The 20,191-nt window shown below is 47.8% G+C and overlaps 1 protein-coding gene across 1 annotated transcript; it reads left to right on the top strand.

The window, feature by feature from the left end:
• The first annotated feature begins 185 nt into the window (after positions 1-185).
• MTMR9 (myotubularin related protein 9) lies at positions 186-19,886 on the top strand. The gene is made up of 11 exons (XM_053937124.1): positions 186-348; positions 633-818; positions 2,304-2,412; positions 2,722-2,847; positions 7,697-7,870; positions 9,511-9,728; positions 10,635-10,796; positions 12,587-12,728; positions 13,833-14,053; positions 15,494-15,645; positions 16,090-19,886. The coding sequence occupies exons 2-11, from the start codon at positions 634-636 to the stop codon at positions 16,251-16,253; spliced, it is 1,653 nt and encodes a 550-aa protein (XP_053793099.1). The 5' UTR covers positions 186-348; position 633; the 3' UTR covers positions 16,254-19,886.
• Positions 19,887-20,191: the final 305 nt, after the last annotated feature.

The raw sequence follows: 20,191 nt of genomic DNA, 5'->3' as shown, positions 1-20,191 counted from the left end.
CCGCTTCCCCAAGCCCCGCCCCTCGCCCCGCCCATCCATTGGGCCCTCCCATTGGCCACGCCTCCACCCGAGCCCCGCCCCTAGCCCCGCCCGTTACCATTAATTCCCGCGGAACGTTGTTGGCGGGGCCATGCCGCACGCCGGACCCTTTACGCGCTTCGCTGTCGCCGTGAGGCTTCCGAGCGCCGATTGGCCCAGGTGCGCGTCACGTGACCCGGGAGGCTCCCGGGCGGCGCTTCCGGCCCATCCCGCTCCGCCGGCCGCTCCCGGGAGTCCCGGGAATCCTGGGGGGCCCGGGGCTCCTGCGGCTCCCCCGGCGCCCTGACCCTCCCCGAGTCAGCACCGAGGGTCCGCCCGCGCCGCCCCGCGCTCCCCTCCGTAGCGCCCTCCCGACGGCCCCGGTCCGGCCCTGAGGGGAAGGGGCGGCCCTGTGCGGGTCTCTCCCGCTCCCCGCATCGCTCTCGGTCCCCGGGGAGCCGCCGCCACCGCGGGCTATGCCCCTGCCTGCCCGGGCGGCAGCGCACACGCCCTCCCCGGCTTTCCCCGCCCGGCCCTGCCGCTGTTCCCGAGGCTCCCCCCCGTTTTCCCGGTGAATTTTCCCGGTGAGTTTCCCTCCCCGCCTTCCCCTCCAGCATGGAGTTCGCCGAGCTGATCAAGACGCCCCGAGCGGATAACGTGGTGCTGCACCGCCCGTTCCACCTGGCCGTGGAGGGGACGCTGTGCCTGACCGGCCACCACCTGATCTTCTCGTCGCGGCGGCAGGACAACGCCGAGGAGCTGTGGCTGCTGCACTCCAACATCGACTCCATCGAGAAAAGGTGCTGCTCCCCCTCTCCCTGCCTGCCCTCCCCGAAGGGGAAGCGGTCGGAAAGGCCGGCTGGCCCCTCAGCTGTGCCAAATCCCGGTGTGGAGAGCAGGAAGGATGCTCTGGGCACAGACATTGCCTTAAGCTGTGCCAGGGGAGGTTCGGGTTGGGCATCAGGAGGAATTTCTACACAAAAAAAGGGAGATGAAACCCTTGGAATACCCGGGGAGGTTTGGAGTCCCCATCCCTGGCGGTGTCTGAGGAATGCCTGGGGGTGGCACTCGGTGCCCTGGGCTGGTGACAAGGTGGGGACAGTCACAGCTTGGACTCGATGGTCCTTTTCCAGCCTCAGTGATTCTCCCAGGGCGGGGTTCCCCTTCTCTTTGGACATTCATGTTTGATGTTGCATCTCAAAGGTTGGGTTTTTTTTGTTTTTTTTTTTTTTTTTACTTGTAGAGAGTCAGAATTGTTGTGTTTAACCCTTTTTGCTCTGTGTTCGTTGCTCAGTGGACTCACCCACCCTGGAAGCACTTTATAAACCATGCAGCTTCCCCACTGTGCACGGAGAGGGACGCCAGAGCGCCGCTGAAGGGGTTTGCCTTGAGTCACCCTCCAAAACTGGTGGCAGAATTGGGCTCTGGACTTGCTCAGCCCCAGATCTTCTCCTGCTGCTCAACAGCATCCCCCCTCACTTTTCCAGCTGCTCATGGGAATCAGTAACCCTCTGGCAATGTGCTTTTTGTGCTACAGCTGAGCTGTAGCTGCAGAGCTGCATATTTTTTATTGCCCATCCCCTTTTAGCTGCAGAGAATTCAGAGATTTCTCTTTTTCCCCTCATTTCTGCTTTACCTGCACTATTGCCCCTCATGGAGTATCTGCCCCCTGTCACTGTCTTCTGTTCACTCACCTTGGCCCTTTTTCCAGCTTGATGGTAATACTTCTTTTTAATATTAATTACAAAATCCTTCCCCTGTTTGTAAAGGCTTTTAAGGAAGTCTGGCAGAACAGAGTTCCCTTCTGCCAGCAAGACTGGAGAAATCGGGCAGCAGTGATTAAAAAAAGCACAGATGGGGGAGTTGCTGGGTGCTGATGAAGTTTGTTGCTGATTTCCCTGTGTGTTTCTGAGAGAGGAAAGGAGCAGAGGGGTGGAAACCTCAGGGAATTTCTTCCCGTGCTCAGTCTTCAACCTGGCCTTGGGCACTTCCAGGGATCCAAGGGCAGCCACAGCTTCTCTGGGCACCCTGTGCCAGGGCCTCCCACCCTCCCAGCAGTGAGATATTTGTCATGTAATACCTCCACTCCCTGCCACAGCAAAAGGATGGAATAAATGAAAATAAAACCAAACTTGCAAATAGCAAATAAGGAGTTGTGTTTGTGCCTTTATTTTCTTGAAAGGTGCCCCTGCAGACAAATTGCCACTCATGGAGATTTGCCTCGTGGGAAGAGCTGTGCCACTTCTCCTGTTTTTATGGGACTCTTTATTTCCTGTCTCCTGTAGGTTCGTGGGCTCCTTGGGCACCATTGTCATAAGATGCAAAGACCTGAGGATTATCCAGCTGGACATCCCAGGGATGGAGGAGTGTCTGAACATTGCCAGCTCCATCGAGGTGAGCAGCTACCATCAGCCAGAGAACCTGTAGGTCTAGAGTTCTCCTCAGCCTTAAGTGCTTTTTTTTTTTTTTTTTTTCCCAGTTAGGTTTTTATGTTTTGAAAGGCAGAATAGAATCTGGAATATTTCACATGGGGTTGTGGGGTATTTCCCAGAGGTTTTGGACTCCCCATCCCTGGAAGTGTTCAAAGCCAGGCTGGATGGGGCTTGGAGCAGCCTGGGATAGTGGAAGGTGGTGGAATGGGATAAGCTTTAAGGTTCCTTCCAACCTCCACCTGTGATTCCATGATTTCTTTTGTCCACACAGGCACTTTCCACCCTGGATTCTGTCACCCTCATGTATCCCTTCTTCTACCGGCCCATGTTCGAGGTCCTGGAGGATGGATGGTCCTCCTTTCTGCTGGAACAGGAGTTTGAGCTCCTCAGCTCAGTGGTGAGTGGGACTTGAGGGATTTCCCAGGCACTTGGATGTTCTGTGAACTGTTACACCCAGTAGTGGCTGGACTGGAAATCCCAGATGGTTAAAAATCCATTTGGAGCCTGGATGAGAAGTGAGTGTTGTTGAAATATTCCCTCAGTGACATCAGACATTTGTTTGCTCCTTCACCTTGAGGCCTTTTTCAGGAAATCACAAAGGTAGGAAATGTTTTTGGCCTTTGGGGATGGTTCTCTAATTGGAAGAACAAATTGAAATCCTTTGTCCTGGCTTTGTTGTTCTTAATTTTGATCTGGAATAGAATGAGATTAATCTTTGTCAAACCCTTCATTGGAATTACACTGCTTTAAGAAAATTGCTCTTCAGGAGGATGACAATGAAGATGCCCAGTTTGAAACACTTTTCCCTTTAATTGATGCTGGGGAAATATTCAGAAGGTTCAAAAAGCAGGAAAGTTCCAGTTCTCTTTTTCCAGTCGCTGCTGAGCACATTGATTTTGTTTTGGGTAGGAATTGTTCTTGTTGCATTGCCTGTTGTTTCTCTTACTCAAATTTCCTTTTAGGATGCTGAATTTGATAGAGTGGGAACTATCTTGGGTGCAGGAACCTGTTTTAATAATTCCTTGGATTTGCATCTCTGTGTTCCAGGTCTCTGTTTTGCATCCAGTCTGTGCTCTTGCTCCAGCAGCTCAGGTTTCTGAGCCCGCATCCATTAGTGCAGCATCCAAGAACATTGATTTTTTTTTTTTCTTTCTCTCTGCAGCCCAGCTTGTCTGCAGCCTGTATCACTTCCTGTATATGAGTAACAACAGAATAATGTGATCAGCTTGACCAAATTCAGTTGATGAAATCACCAGGAAATTAAAGAACATTGAAGGGGTTCAGAGGCCCTTGCTATTTTTGTCTCATAATTAAAGCACTCTCATGTGTCTTATCTTCCTCTGCCATCCAAAGACAGACCAACTGTTATCATATCCAGCACATGGATTCATTGATGTGCTTTTTTTTCTTATTTTTTCAGGGACTTAAATCTTCATTTTTCAATCTCTTGCCTTTCTGAACATATTCTCTGTGAAAGAATTACATTTAAAAACCTCATTACTTTTTGGCACCATGTTTCCAGGGCAATCGTTCATTCCTTTAAAATCTCCATGTTTGACAGCTGTTGATTAATTCTTGGCTTTTAACCCAAAACTTCACATTTTGAACAAAATGGTGTCAAAAGCCACCTTCCAATGATTTACATCTCCTGAACAGCAGATAAATGTCTCGCTGACCAAATAATTCTTGTTCTGTAATGACACTGCTTTATGTGACAGGCTGGAACAAGGAAATGGCTGATTTAAATCTTTCTCCCAGAAGTCAAATGAGTAGAACTCCAAAGGTTCCTGCCTCTGCTAAATCATCCATCTGGATCTGTACCTTCCCCAGCAGGATAACAAGTCAAAAACTATTTCACCCACCCTACAGCTCTAGTAATTTATTAATGCCACATTCATCTGCTACAGGAGAGTTGTTTTCAACACTCTCTAATGGCAAAGCACAGTGTAAAAGTTAATACTTTGTGGAAAAGTTAGGTAATACATTAAATATTTAGATAATATAATATGTAATTTGTATTCTTCACTGCACAGTGAGGGGTGAATGGAATTCAGAGTATATGCAGGGGTTCATATTTTCTCTAAGCAGTCAGAAGAGAGCCAAGAGGTTTCTCTTCTGCCAAATTCCAGAACTGCAGGATGCTGCAAACTAACTCTGGAAATTCAGTTTCCTAAAATGAAGTGAAGAGGCCTGAGAAGTTTGTACACTGCCAGTATAATTAACATAAAGTTATTTTATTGCCAGAAAATCACTTGCTTCATTCTCCTTTTCTTTCCCCCTTTTCTTACTTTTTCTTTCCTCTTTTCTTGCCCTCCTTTGTCCTTTTTCAGTATCCCTTCCCTCTTTTTTCTTTCCCCTCTTTTTCTCTTTTTTTCTTTCCCCAATTTTTCTCTTTCTTTCCCTGTGTTTTTCTCTCTTTTCTTTCCTTTTCATTTCCCTTTTTTCTCTATTTTCTTTCTTTTTTCTAGCAGGAAAGATCTCAAGGTTCGAAAAAACTCAGTTGTGCTTCATCTTCATGTCAGAGCTCCTTTTAGAAATCAGAAATTTCTGGGTTTGTGCTCAGGTCAAGTGGTAATTGTGAACCATATTTTGGTCTTTTCAGACAAGCATCAATCCTGACATCTGTTCTGCTCCTTGTCAATGCACAATCTGATCTCAGCAGGGTTTGTTCCTTGGGAATGGCCTCTGGCTTTGCTGCTTCGCAGGATCTCCCAAGATCCATGCTGGGTTCTCGATTTTTTTTTTTTTTTTTTTTTTTAAGGCCTTCTGGTAGAGCTTGACTTGTTTCCCAATGTTTTGTGGAAAACGACCTCTCCTGGCTAAGTTTTAAGAGGAATGGTAGCTTGGACATTTGGAAATCAATATCTGTATAAATAAGTATTAGGACAAGAAAAGTAGAAATCCAAAAGTTTAAAAATCACTGCTTTCTTTTGTCCCTGGAATCTCTCTCCTTTCTGCTCAGCCCTCATCCCTTCACTGCTTTTATCCTTAACTTTTCTTGATTCCTAAAAGTCCTGCTAGGAGAATTAAGGGTCTCTTTGCACTCCCTGAGTTTCACACAGCAGAATTATCTGGTTGAAAGCAAGGTCTCCCTTCATCCCTTTCCCTGCAGTCCTTCTGCTTTCTCTGCTGCTGCTTCGCTCTTCCAGTTACTGATGGCCCTTTTTGCTTCCAAATTCCAGCCAGGCCAAAGCTAAAGGAGTTGATTTGGTCGGTCTGGAGCTGGCAGTGCAGAGGTTAATGGGATCTCTGCAGCAGGAGCTGTTGGAAGGATGACAAATGGTGCCAAGTGCTGCCAGGCTCCTCCTCCTTGTAGTGGAAATTACACCGGGATGACAGAACGGGATCTCTGTCTCTGCTGTAAATGGGGGGGAGAGCAGGGTTAAATTACCAGAGTGGAGCATAAATCAGGTGCTGCTCCTCCATTCCTGTCCATGCTGGTGGTGCCAGGGACAGCCAGTCTTCCACACGTTCCCCAGAGTTCTGGTTTTGCCTTCACCACATCCTGTGTCGTGGTGAGGTTTTTACCAGTTTGGTATTCCAGATCCATATTTTTTCATGGTAATCAAACTGCATACCCAATAGACACCCCAAAAACCCTGTTAAAAATCCCATTGCTAGTGCATTAGAAGCTGGAGCTGTGACCAGCCACATCCTTTTGCATCCCAGAAGTTTTCATCTCTGCTCATAACACAATGGCCAGAGGCAATTTGACTTTGCATCTGGGAGAAGCTCTGCTTTTTATAAAATGGAGCTGTTCAGAGGAGCTGTTTTGAGGCTAATGAATAATGAAATAAGGTTATAGCAGGGATGGTGCAAAGCTGTCCAGCTGGGCTGCTGCAAACAGGCAGCAAATACTGCTCTAATGCTGATATTTATTTTTTCTCAGCATCTTTTTTAGGGTGCCACCAAAAAGGACAATTTTCCTGTCTCCTAAGCTACACATCCCATGCCTTGGAGGTGCTTCTGCTGAAATAATGTTGTGAGTCAGATCAGCTTGTTCAGCTGATGGAAAGGCTTCATTGCCAGAAGACATTCCTGAATTGATCCCAATTTTCCACTGGACCAGTGAGCCAGTCAGGTGGATTTTTATAAGCAGGTAGCAATCAGGAGGTGTGTGACAAGGGGTAGTAAGGATCTGGAAGAAAGAAATTCTGATCAGAGATATCCAGTTAATTCATGTTAAGTCAGCAGACCTGAATTGATGTGGATTTTGTGTGTTTTGTCACAGCCTAATTTAGCAGTTGTGCTTTTCTCTCACTTTGTCCTGCTGCCTTATCCTTCTGCCTTTTTGTCTGCCTCAAACTTTCCTTGAACTCAGATGAGCAGATGTTTGATGGATCTCTGAGGTCTCTCCCTGCTGCAGAAGCTCCTCATTGACCTTTTTCCCTGAGCTGGAGCTGAGACCTCTGGGTGACCCTTGGTGACCCCGGGTATCAGGTAGCTGGAATTCTCATGCCAAGTGCCTGTGAGGTGCCACATGCAGCACTTCTTTCCCAGGGCTTTGGCTCGAGCAGTTACATCACAGAGCTCCTGATGAGCCCTCAGTTCTTGGCTGCTGAGCCCCTTCCAGAAGGTGCTTTAGGAGGAAAAACTGTAGCTGAGACCCCAGAACAGAACCAAGCTGGAGATGTTTAAATTGAAATTTTAACTTCAAAGCAGCTTCAACATCTGGAGTGGGTGGAAATTCTTGCCTTTCTTGGCCACCTTTGTCGTGTGAGCTTTTCTTTCAGCACAGATGGAGAGTTGGACCCATATCCCCTGTATCTAAATGAACTTTTTTCCCCTCTTGTTGTGGGAATACATTTCTCTGTGGGATCTCCCCTTGCTGTCTGCTGTGCCTATGAAACAATTTAAAGCCACAATCACCCATTCCTGCACACGTGGGCTTATTTTGTGCTGTTTGAGGATGTGGATAAACCAAAGGGGGAACTGTAGGTCAAGACCCAGAGGCATCTGCTCATTCCTCCATTGCTTCTGAGCTTTATCTGCACTCTGGGGAATGAGCTTCTGGGAGCTGCAGCAAGGAGGTGATTGCAGGGAGCACCAAGGGATGTGCTGGAAAAATTAATGGGTCAACAGCCCTGTAAATGGTTACTTAAAGGACAATTTGTGGTGCAAATGGAACAGATCACAAATACGACTGTGTGTGTGTGCTTTATCCTGTGCATGGAAGTCTTTCTTCCCTGTTACCTCTCCCATATAATGTCTTTTCTGACCCAAAGCTGTGTTCTGGTGTTTTTCAGACCAATGAATGGCGTCTGAGCTGTGTGAACAAGGAATTCTCTGTGTGTCCCTCCTACCCTCCAGTTGTCATCGTCCCCAAATCCATCGATGATGAGGCGCTCCGCAAAGTCGCCCTGTTCCGCCACGGCGGCCGCTTCCCAGTGCTGAGCTACTACCACAAGAAAAATGGGATGGTGAGCTGGGTTTGAGGGGCGCTTGTGCCTGAAGGAAGTGTGGGAATCTCTTGGTTTCATGCTCTGGAATTAACAGAGCTCCTGATTTATTTTCTGGCTTCCTGAGGGAAGATGGTTCTGGTGATGGAATGAGTGATCTCCATCCTGGAAATAGCCATTAATCTGCTTGGCTGGGAATGTGCAGGGCAGGAGCTCACTTACAGCAGTAAGAACAAGATGAGCCTTGTAAAGCCCCTGCTGGCACCCTGGCTGGCTGTGTCTGCCAAGAGTTTTCATGGAAAGGATTGCAGGAGCCACATTGTCCTGTCTGTGAGCGGTGGGCCCTCATCACAGCTGCGGTGACAGCAGAGCCAATGCTGCTTCTGCTGTGTGACTGTGCAAGGAGGATCAGAACAATCTGTTCTCTGAGCCTGGCAGGGTAACTTGGTTCAGGAATAGCAAAGTCTTGGTCTTGCACAGGCTTTAACAAGCCAGAATCCAATGGAGTGACTGATACATTGGAATTAAGAAATGCACTGTACGAAAGTGTTGGGTAATTGTGTCTCTTGCTGATGTAACCAGTTCTGAGGGTGCTGGGATGTCCAACCTACAGCTTTTAAACTTGATACAGTCTCCTCAAATGCTCTAATGCCTTCTTCACCTCCTGTGGCCAAAATTTGTAAGCCTTCATTTTGAAGCTGTCTGGTCAGACTCAGAAGTACCTTGGGTTTTTCTTTGCTTTGAAAGCAGCCAACCACCTACTCCACATCAGTTGTGCTTTTTGGTTTTTCTCGGCTCAACCAAAAACAATTGAAGGAAGATTTTTGCTCAGTTATCTCTCCAAGTTGTACATGTTTCCTGTGAGAAGTACAACAGTATTTGGCTCAGAGTATTGCAGTTGTGACAGTAATGCTGTCACTCTCATTGCCCTCCTGGCTCTGAGTTAGCTGTACCTGGAGTTGCTGACTGGCTGCCCTCCCATTTTCATTATGATTTGAGCTGTTGGGGTGCTTCTGAATTGAAAGGCATTTAATAAAGAGAAATCTCAGCTCAGCCATCTTGAGGTTGAGCTCAGCCGTGGACTTGAGGTTTATCAGTCCATCCATGGGGTAAAAATGTCACCTTTAACACATGAGCAATTTGAGTGTTTTAAGAACAGAGTTGGGATTAGACCTCGAAAATGACAATCCTGAAAAAGTTGCTTTCATAGAATCATAGGATGGTTTTGGTTGGAAGGATCCTTAGGGGCCATCTAGTTCCAACCCCCTGCCATGGGCAGGGATGCCTCTCACCAGGTCAGGCTGCTCAGGGCCCCATCCAACCCAGCCTTGAACACTTCCAGGGATTTATAACACTGCTGGGGTTTGTAAAGGAGCCATCAGCAGGAAGGCAGCTCAGTAGTTCACAAAGATGGTGCTTGAGGCATAACTGAAGGGATACAGCCTCTAAGATGATGCCTGGCATTTAGAACTTGCCCAGCCAAATGAGGGCTGGATTCAAGGATTTCTAGTTCAGTTTTAAATACATTCAATCCTTGAGAGGGACTGAACTCGAAACAACTGAAGGATTCAGAGCAAGGCTTGGAGCTCAAGTGCTTGGTGCCTTTCAGTCAGAATTCTCTGCACTTCCAGTGCCTCATCCATGGTTTTGTGTCTCCCCAGGCGATGATGAGGAGCAGCCAGCCCCTGACAGGCACCAACGGGCGGCGCTGCAAGGAGGACGAGAAGCTGATCAACGCCACGCTGCGCTCCGGCCGCCGCGGCTTCGTCATCGACACCCGGCCTTTGGCTGTTGCCCAGCAGGCCAGGGCCAAGGGAGGGGGCTTTGAACAAGAAGTCCACTACCCCCAGTGGAGGAGGATTCACAAATACATCGAGAGGTGGGTGAAATCAGGCTCTCCCCTGAGCTTGGCTGCATGAGGTCGTCAGAGCAGTGATACCTCCACAAAGTATTTACTCCTGTAGGAAGAGTTGTGTATTCTGCTTCCTGGCAACAGGGTCATGTTCCTTCTGTGGCAAAACCAGGATGAAAAGGGGATTTTTGGTTTGGTTCCTTGTTCTGAGCAACCTGCTGCAGGCTTCAGCCATCAGGCATCTCCCTGTGCTGTTTATTTTCCTGACCCTCTTCAGCCACACTCCAACCTGTGTTCCCCTTTGCACAGGAAGGAGCAAGTACCTTGCCAGAAATCTTCTGCAGGGGTGGGTTTGTTCTTTGGCTGTCACACTCTTCTTATCCAGAGGATTTGTCCTGAAAAGCTGTGGCTGCCCCATCCCTGGAAGTGTCCAAGGCCAGGTTGGACAGGGCTTGGAGCAACCTGGGGTAGTGGAAGGTGTCCCTGCCCATGGTGGGGGGTTGGAATGAGATGAGCTTTAAATTTCCTCCCAACCCAAACCATTCCATGATTCTGTGATCCAGTGCTTTTCTCTGGACATCTAATGTTGTTCAGTCATTTGGAGACAAGTTGCTAAAAAAACAGACTTTTAGTCTGGTGTTGTTCAACTTCTCTTAAAGCCTTAATTTTGGGGAATCCTTCTACACAGACATGCAGTAATGTTATGGAGCTGTAGGCCAGCTCTTGAGCAGTTAAATAAGGAATTTCCTTGCAAATACTTGAAGTGTTTGGTTTTGCTTCTAAAGATTTTATGTGAACTTACATTTGTTGCTGATTATTTACAGCGTCAGAGAGAGAGGAATGAATAAACACAATATACAAACACTAAATAATCCACGTCCTCATTCCTATATTACTGCTTGTGCTTTCAACAATGTATTCCTTTTCCCAAAGGTTTAATATCCTGCAGGAGAGCTTCATCAAGCTGGTGGAGGCTTGCAATGACCAGTCACACAACATGGACCGCTGGCTCAGTAAACTGGAAGCTTCCAACTGGCTCACTCACATCAAGGAGCTGCTGACTGCAGCTTGTCTGGCTGCTCAGTGCATTGACAGGTAAATCTCCTGCAGAAAGTCGTGGGCTGCTCATTCACTCGTTAACAGATTGCTCATTAAATACCTCTGGCAGTATCAATAACTGCCCACCGTGGTCTGGCTCACTTGTACCCGTGGAGGATTCTGTTTCCTCATGGTGGAGGAATGTTCCTCCAATAGGATGGACTTGGTCAGTGTTTTTAAATCAGGAGGAGGGAGGAAATCTGGGCTAAGAAAAGGTTTTGGATCATGTGTTTAAGGTATATTCCTGTGTCTGTTGCAGCCAAGCTAATTTAGAGAGTTTTATTGAAGGATTGGGTTAAAATGGGTCCATGGAAAAATGGATCTCTATGGGAAAGGGGACACAGAGATGTCTTTTTCTTTCTTCAGGAAATCTTTTTTTCTTTTCAACTGCAAATTTCCAATACCACACCTCATTTCCAGAAGTTAAAACAATGTCATCTCCTTGTTTTCCCTAAGAATTGGTCCAGTGCTTTTCCCCTCTTATATTTTTATCCCCACAGCCCTGTCCAGGCAATCCTGCTCATCCCTTCTAAGTGCTTGTGACCTCTTTTAACCTGACATTTCTTTCACAAATGCTGCTGACTCAGCTGACTCATGCTCACACCTCCAGCTGCAGAGCCAATGCTTGCTGTCAGCTGCAAGGGTTTGTAAGGCCAGATTCAGGAATCTGAATAGGTTTTATCTGTGGCTCTGGGTGGGAAAAGCCCATCCCAAAATTTAGGGAAAACCTGGCTTTTCATAGGAGCTGGGGAATGTGTTCTGCAGGCACACAAGCAGCTGAAATGCAGGCTCAGTGGTGAAACAGCACTCACTGCTGCATTAAAATGGGAGCTCTGTGCTTTTAAAAAGCTCTGACACTGTTGGTTTCATTACTGGCTGTGCCAGGAAAGGATTGCTCTGGATCAATAGTTTTATCTGAAATTCTTTCCTGCAAGCATGTAATGGGAAAGATCAGTGATGAAACCCTTCTGGCTTGTTGGGACAGTGGCTGATTTCATAATTTTTAACCTCAGCTTTGCTTTTTGTGTTTACCATGTGGAGCCATGGCAGGTCAGTTCCACGTGCCTGACCTGCCTCACTCAGAGCCTGGAGGTCTCTGCTTGAGAGTTTGAGCCTGGAGGTCTCTAAAGGAGAGTTCTGTTGTATTTTCCATGGGGAAGGAATGGCTGGGACAGATCTTCCAACATCTTAAAGGCCTGAAAGATAAAAGGGGAAAATAATGTTAGAAAATTAGTGTAGAGAAAGGTGAACATAATGTAGGGAAGGAAGGTTTAGATGAAATATTAGGGAGAAACTCTGTATTATAGCAGTGGGGAGGCCCTGGCAGAGGTTGTCCAGAGCAGCTGTGGCTGCCCCTGGATCCCTGGCAGTGTCCAAGGCCAGAGTGGATGGGGCTTGGAGCAACCTGGGATAGTGGAAGTTGTCCCTGCCCATGGCAGGGGTGGAATGGGATGAGTTGCACCTCCAAACTGTAACTCAAAGGGATGCTAATCCCAGGGAGTGAGAACCACAAGGGAGATCTCACTGTGCACCTTCTGTTCGTGTGGGAAAGGATCTGGAGTTCCAGACTGCTCAGCAAGACACGGAGCCTTTAGTGATGCAGAGCTCAGGTCACTGTGGATGAGTATCCGGGTGGGATCCATGTGGGATCCATGTGGGATGGGGCTGCAGTGATGGTAAAGAGCCAGCAAAACCTCAGCACTGGTGTCCATGGGATGTAATGGCATCCACTGGGATGGGTTCTGCTCATTCAGACTCTTATCCCTTCCCACCTTTTCCTTTCCCAGGGAAGGTGCTTCAGTGTTAGTCCATGGCAGTGAAGGAACTGATTCCACACTCCAGGTCACTTCCCTGGCACAGATCATCCTGGATCCAAGGTGCAGGACTATTCGTGGCTTTGAGGCTCTTGTAGTGAGGGAGTGGCTGCAGGTAAGAAATACCCCTGGACAGAACAACAAACAGTTCCAGAGACACTGGGATTGGGAAATAGCCTGAGAGGCAGCCAACAGGTTGGGCCTTGTTGCAGCCCTGCTGAGTGTGAGTGTCCTTTGTCCTAAAGAGCAGCATCATTACCTGAGTCATTTGTCCCTCTGGCACTCCTGGGGCCTCTGCCTCTCATGGCAGGTTTTTGATTTTGGGGAACTGTCTGTTCTGTGTGCTCAGGGTGAGCATCTCTTATCAAGAATGGTTTGGGTTCCACTGGACCAGGCTGCACCTCTTCCATCTCATTAGAGAAAACTGTTGAGACCAAGCCACAAAACCTGAGTTGTGCTCTTTGTACCTTGGCAGTCTGGTCCTCCAGTGCACCCACCCCAGCTTGTTCTGCTCACATTCTCTGATCAAACACAGCCTGAGAAAGGCAGGGAAATCGGTCATAGAATTACAGAACCATTTAGGTTGTAAAGTACCTTTAAGATTGTCAAGTCCAACTGTCCCCCAGCACTGCCAAGGCCACCACTCATCTGTGTCCCCAAGTGCCACATCCACATGACTTTTTAATCCCTCCAGGAATGGGGACTCCAGGATTGCCCTGGGCAGCTGTGCCAGGGCTGAACAACCCTTTCCATGAAGAAATTTTCCCTAATATCCAGTCTTGGCACAGCTTGAGGCCATATTCTCTCATCCTGTTCCCTGGGAGCAGAGCCTGACCCCCCCTGGCTGTCCCCTCCTGTCAGGAGTTGTGCAGAGCCAGAAGGTCCCCCCTGAGCCTCCTTTTCTCCAGGCTGAGCCTCCTTTTCTCCAGGCTGAGCCCCTTTCCCAGCTCCCTCAGCCCCTCCTGATGCTCCAGCCCCTTCCCCAGCTCCGTTCCCTTCCCTGGACACTCTCCAGCCCCTCAATGTCTTTTTTGTCCGGAGGAGCCCAAAACTGAATCCCAGATTTGAGGTGCCCCAGCAGCAGAGGGATGATAGTTTCTAACAGCTTGGTCCTGGCTGCCTGAGCAGTTGCATGGACAGAACTCACTCTGAAGTGTTTTTTCCACATGTCCTCACATCCCATCCCTTGGTGTGTGATGCTGTCCCTGATTCCCTCCAGGCTGGCCACCCTTTCCAGCAGCGCTGTGCCCAGTCAGCCTATTCCAACAGCAAACAGAAGTGGGAGGCCCCGGTGTTCCTGCTCTTCTTGGAATGTGTGTGGCAAATCCATCGGCAGTTCCCCTGCTCCTTCGAGTTCAATGAGCACTTCCTCATCATGCTCTTCGAACACGCCTACGCTTCCCAGTTCGGGACTTTCCTGGGAAACAACGAAAGCGAAAGGTTGGTAAGGATGCTTGACTTGAATCCTTTAACTGTCAGGCTGACTTTGACTAAAAGAAGGTCCCAGAAGCATGGAATGGTTTGGGTTGGAAGAAACATTAAAGAAGATCTCGTTCCAACCTCCTGCTGTGGGCAGGGACAGCTTCCACTATCCTAGGTTGTTCCAAACCCCATCCAACCTGGCCAAAAATCTCCACCCATCACCAGTTTATTTGGTTTCTCACACAGAAACTCTTCCATGAAAGAATAACCAGCTGGAGTTTGGTGTGAGTCACAGCTGTGGGAAGCAGACTTGTCCATGCAGGTCTGGAGTAGGAGGCTGAGGCAGGCAAAGGCCACAGCTCAGAATTCTGTCCCTCACCTGTGAGGGAGGAACGTGACTCTGTAGCCTGATGGTACTGAGACCCCCCTGGGAGCAGAAACAGGGTGAAGGACTGGAGCTGCCCACAGCTGCCAGGGAGGTTTGGATTCCTGTTTGGAGCTTGGCAGTTCTGCCCTCAGGACTCCTGGCTCCAGTAAGGCCTTGGCTGAGGGTCTTCTGCTGCACTGAAAGCCACTGGACAGGAAGGGAAAAACAGAAGTGATCCTCCAGAGAAGGAAGGCAATTTAAAGCTTCCTGTAAACCCCTCTGTCCTTAAAGTAATCTGGGCTTAGAAGAGACTCTGCTGCCTTCTGCAGGGCTGCTGAACCAGTCATCTGCAAAACCAAGTTAGACTTGAAACCAATGAGCTGAGATTTGGAGGAGTATTGAATGTTATGTGTAATAACCTGCCTGTCGCATCTGAGCATGTCAGCCTGGGAGCACAGGCAGGGGTTGAAGTCTGATGTTAAGCTTGTGCTGTCTGAAGCATTCACAGGAGTGGTGAATCTCCTGCCTGCCTGGCAGTCCAATTTGCCAGTGCAGGCAGAATGAGATTTGCTGGAATCTGAGGCATAGTTATCCCTGTAACTGCTGGAGGTGGGATTGCCCAGGAAAACAGCACTGCTTGCTCTGTGTTCCTTCCTGCCACCAGAGGGACCTGTCAGACGTGCCCGTTCCAGCAGCGAAACTGCTTTTATGTGCTCAGGAATTCCGTTTCCATCCTTCCCTGATGCAGCCCTGCCCCACCTTCCAGCCCTGCCTTAACACAGAAGCCTGATCCCTTTCCAAATGTGGCACCCAAACCAAAGTGGGGAGGTGACTGATTCTTCACCTGGACAACAGACAGCCATCTTACAAGTAATATTTCCCCATCTTTTATTCAAAACTACTTGTAATCAGCCATGCTAAGTAAATTGCATTAGATTTACACCCTGTACCATGATGGTGAAGGGATTAACTTGAATTATCTGAGGGAGTAGCACATGGAAAAACTTGTGGCCTTGTCTGTGTGGTTCTATCTAACAAGAGCCTTACAGATCCAAGTGTATAAAACTGATTTGTTCCTGTGGGTTTCTTAGGGCTAAACTGAAGCTGCCTCAGAAGACCATGTCCCTCTGGTCCTGGGTGAACAGGCCTGAAAAGCTGAGCAGGTTCCAGAACCCTCTTTATGAGGCCAACAGCCTTGTCATCTGGCCCTCCGTGGCCCCACAGAGCCTGCAGCTCTGGGAAGGTGAGCCAGGTTTGCTTTCCCTGTTACAGGCAATATCTCTTTTGTGATTTTTTTTTTTGTCAGACTTCATTATTGATCATTCTGGAGAATTCATGTGCAGTGGGTTTTCTGCTGCAGAAACTTTTCCCATCCCATGGGTGCTGAAGACTTCATGACAGTGATACAAGCAGGCTGTCATGGCAGGGTGGAGACTGAAAATGGAGTGGTCTGATGAGTGTAGGAGGAAACAAAGGAATTAACCCCCTTCATTTTTCTTTTATTAACCTTGTTTAATAGGATGGTGAGCTTGGAGAGGAGGGGGGGAGCCATTTGTGGGGGGAGGGAAAGGAAAGAAAATGTGAACTGTGTGCACCTTACCTGAGAGCTGCTGGAATGTGAACAACCTTCATGAATTCCCCCTTGTTTCAAGAACCCCTTGTGACCTGGGTGTCTCTGGGCTTCCAGGTGTCTTCCTGCGGTGGAACAGGCCTTCCAGATTCCTGGAGGAAGCTGAAGAAGAAAGGATCAACATTATCAAGTACAACAAGGAGCTGCAGGCCAAGGTGAACGCACTGAGGCGGCAGCTGGCGGAGCTGGAGACGGATGGGGAGGTGCAGGAGAGGCCCTGAGCTGGGCTTTGCCTCAGGCCTTTGCTTTCCCCTTTAGATCGAGGAAGAAACATGGAAAGTGCATGTTCTGCTGAGCCCTTGGGTACAGCTGACCCTCCCACTGCTGAACCCCTCACTCCATGAACCTCCCTGCTTTCTGGGGAGGGCTTTTTGTTTTGTTTACAGAAGACACAGCTGGGCACAATGTCCCCTCTTGGCAGCTGTTCTGTTTCAGAATTGGGTACAGTGTCAGCAGAAGCTGGAACTCTTTACCTCCAATTGTGTGGATGACCAGGATGGGCCAAGAGACAGGATGTCTCCAATTTATTTTGGACTTTTTTTGGTTTTGTTGAACACTCACAGGATTGAAATACAGAGTTCTATATAGATAGGTAAAGGCATTTTGTCTGGAAGCACCTTTTCTCTCCAAGAGTAAGTAAGGCAGCTTAGTTCTTTAATTTCCTAGGAAATCTAGAAATTGTTAAAATCAAATTACAGGTTCTGCTAGTCTACACAATACTCTCAGTAGCCTTCACATCTCACACTTGGGTTTTTGTGTTCAGCATTGGCTCGGGAGCAGGAAGTTAAATACCAAACCAGAGCAAGACATTTCAGTGCAATACAGAATGGAAGGAGGGATTCTGCTGCTAATGTTTAAGCCATGACCTTCAGGTGGAATTGTCCCTCGTGGACAGTGATCTCCTAAGGAAGAACAAAGTTTTTTTTATTCTACTTGGAAAACAAAACGGTTTAGGAGTTGGTGGGGGTGTCCACTTGCAGAACAGGGCTCAGAGCTGTCCTTTAAACCAGAGCCAAGCTGCCTTCTTGGAAATTCCAACCTGCCTGGCTGGGTTTGGACACCTGGCCAGGTTCACAGCATTGCCAGGGTGCAAGAGCAACACTTCATTTACAACTCAACAAAACATTTCTCTTGCACCTGATGTGCTTTTCCTTCTTGTGCTCTTATGCCCATCTTGTGAAACCTCAAAAGCAGAAGCTGGAAGTTCAGGTGACCTCACAGATCTGCTGCAGATGAAGGGGCCATCACACTACAAAAAATACTAAGAGTTTAGATGATTTGTAGCTGCTAAAACTGCTTAAAGACTTTAGGGATAAGCTCTTTTCCATTTAACTTTGTAATTTGTAGCTGCTCTTTCTGTAGCTGAATTTGTGGCTTCAATCTGCTTTTTATAAAAACAGAGTTCTCTCTTGTGATTTTTTTTTTCCTCCTTTAAAAAGACAGGTAAGGATAGGTCTGAAATATTCCCGAGGCATTTTTTTCAGCTTAATTCCATGGGTAACTCCCCAGGACTGGGAAAAGTTGAATTAACAGCAGCACATGTGGCTGGGATTATCCAGAAAAGAACTTCCTGTTAGCCTGGTTCTGCTGGAATCAACGGAGCTGCTGTAGGTCAGTGGTGGGATGCCTCTGGAAACTGCTGAGTTTCCAAGTTTATGGAATGAAGCTGCCTTTATTTAAAAGCCACTTCACATAGATAGGTGTGAAAATGCAGGATCTGTAGTTGTAGAAGTAGCTGGGCAGGAACCTGCAGAAATCATGTAGCCACTAAATACAGTCTTAAGAAAATTCTATAACCAAGGAAATTATATAAAATTATGTGATAATGGTCAAGTGCTACCTTAATGCCTTTTGTTCAGTCCTTATTTCCTTAATTATTTCCTTCTTGCCTAAGCTAAACTTAGCCCTGAAGTCCTCTGGCTTAAAAAATAACACGATCCCTTTTAAAACATTGCTCACTTAAGGCAGAAGAGTGATTCCCCCTGCTTGCTATGCCAATTTCTTTTTAGGTTTGGAGATTTGTTTCCTAGATCCAGTCTGACACAGGGAATGCTGCTCAGGGTGGCTGGGGATCTGTTCTGCATGACAGGGGAGGCAGAATTGGGCTGTTCCCTCCTCCAAACCTGGAGATTCCTCTGTGCATGTTGCTCGTATAAGCCCTTAAAATGATTGTACACCCGTTGAAATGATGTTTTTGGGATCTGCACCTGCCTGGGTGGTGTTTCCCGACCCCATTCAGAATTTCTCCATCTGAAATCCATTATCCCCAGCCAGATGGGAAGGATTCAGAAGGCACTATTTTCCCTGTAATAGACTATACATAAAACACTCCTAAAGGTTATGCAATTCCCTAACACAGTAATTATGGATTGAGCTAAATAACAGAGAAGCAGAGAGAGTTTTTTTGGATCTAATTGCCTGGCTGCTCCAGCCTCTCCTGCAAACTGCAGGCATCCAAGGAAATTGGGAAACCAGCTGTGACAGCCAACAAAAGGCAGCACACTCCCTCTGAGCTGGCATCAATTTCAGCCTCCACTTGTGTTGAATGCACACCCAAGCACTGTGTGTGCCTTGGGAACGTGGATCCTGGGAATGTGCCTGGGAATTAATCCTTGTGGCAGTGCTGGTGTCCTCCTGAGCAGCCCCTGCACGTTATTCCACAGTTCCTGGGCCCTGCAGCACCTTGTCCCTGCACAGGCTCTGTGGCACAGGCCTGGGAGGGCCAGCAGGAGCTGCAGTGGGGACAAGATGTGTGGTGGTGTAGGTTCTCCTGTGACAGGACACTTCCCAGAGCTGTCCTGCCACGCTGCTGCCACGTTCCCTTTGAGCTTTTCCATTCCAGTGCCTCCCAGGCTCCCGATTCACAGCAGATCACTCCCGTTCTCTGCTTTGCTGCTTGCCTCCCCTATTAAATCACATATTTATTATGAGTGATGGGTTTGCTCCCTCAGAGGGGGATCCCTGCCCTGTGACACCGAGTTTGCAGATTCCCTGTGTCTTTCTGAGCTGGGGCAGGTCCCAGCACTGGCTCCTCCTTGTGCCACTGCCTTACACCCTCGCTGCCACCATGCTCCTGCTCTTTTGCACACACTCTTTGTGTAACAAGATGGATGTGGAAAGCCCCATCTCCAAATTTTGGGGGCAATCCATGAGGACACTCTGCCATTTACCAAAAAAAAAAAAAAAAAAAGGAAAAGGAACTAACTTGCACAGTTTTCATAAGGGAAATATGAAATACATATCTTCAATATTTTGATTGTATCGATTAAGTCTTGAATGTGGCGCTGGTTTTGATGTGCACTATTGTCCCTGTTGCATAGGATCTAATTTGAAATTGCACTGTACAGCATTTTTGGTGTCTCATGTGTGCTTTGCTAAAGCCTTGGGCAGTGCTGTGGTTGTGTGAGGGGTGAGGTTTCTCCCAGCACTGCCTGTGTTTTGTCACAGCTGCACTGTGTGACGTGAGCTGTGTCTGTTCACTACTGCCTGTTCAAGCGATGAGTGCACTGCTGGCCCAGCATCTGGAACTGCTATTTGGACTTGGCTGCTGCATCAGTCTTGATTTTTTTTTTCTTTTTTTTTCCTGTACAATTTGAAATGCCAGGGCTGGGAGTTGTGTGCCGGTGTTAGGTATTTGCTGTCTGTGTACAGAATCCCAGCTGCTGCAGCGTGGAATTTATTGCAACAACAACAAAGTAACAAATCTGAGGAAAAAGAAGGTGATGGCTGAAGGTTCAGCCATTTGGGGGGAACAAAACAGATACAAAGTGGCTGTAAACTTTGCTGTAGATATGTTGAGAGTATAGAAGATGTGTCTGTTTAAATTAAAACCCTGAAGACTAAAAGTTCTTTAATTATGCTGGTGAATCTTCTTTATTACTGTGTCCTTTGTTTCTCACCGGAGAGATGTGGGTGGGTGTGACTTGGATTAAGCTTTTGCTTGAAATTTTAGCTCTTTTCAGCTAGACTGTGTTTCATTTTACAGCTGAACAGGCCCTGTGGTGGTAGAAGGGGGATGAAAGGAGAAGGGTGAGACCCTGAGGCTGTGAGGGGCTTGCAGAACTCTGCTCCAATGGCTTTGGGCTTGGACAGCAGCTCTGCATGTGATGGATAAACAGTTTGATTAGCAGTTTTATACTGGTATTGATCTTTTTGACCT

The sequence above is a fragment of the Vidua chalybeata genome, chromosome 3 (genome assembly GCF_026979565.1).
Source record: "Vidua chalybeata isolate OUT-0048 chromosome 3, bVidCha1 merged haplotype, whole genome shotgun sequence".
Classification (NCBI taxonomy): Eukaryota; Metazoa; Chordata; class Aves; order Passeriformes; family Viduidae; genus Vidua; species Vidua chalybeata.
This window is presented reverse-complemented; position numbering and strand designations above follow the sequence as displayed.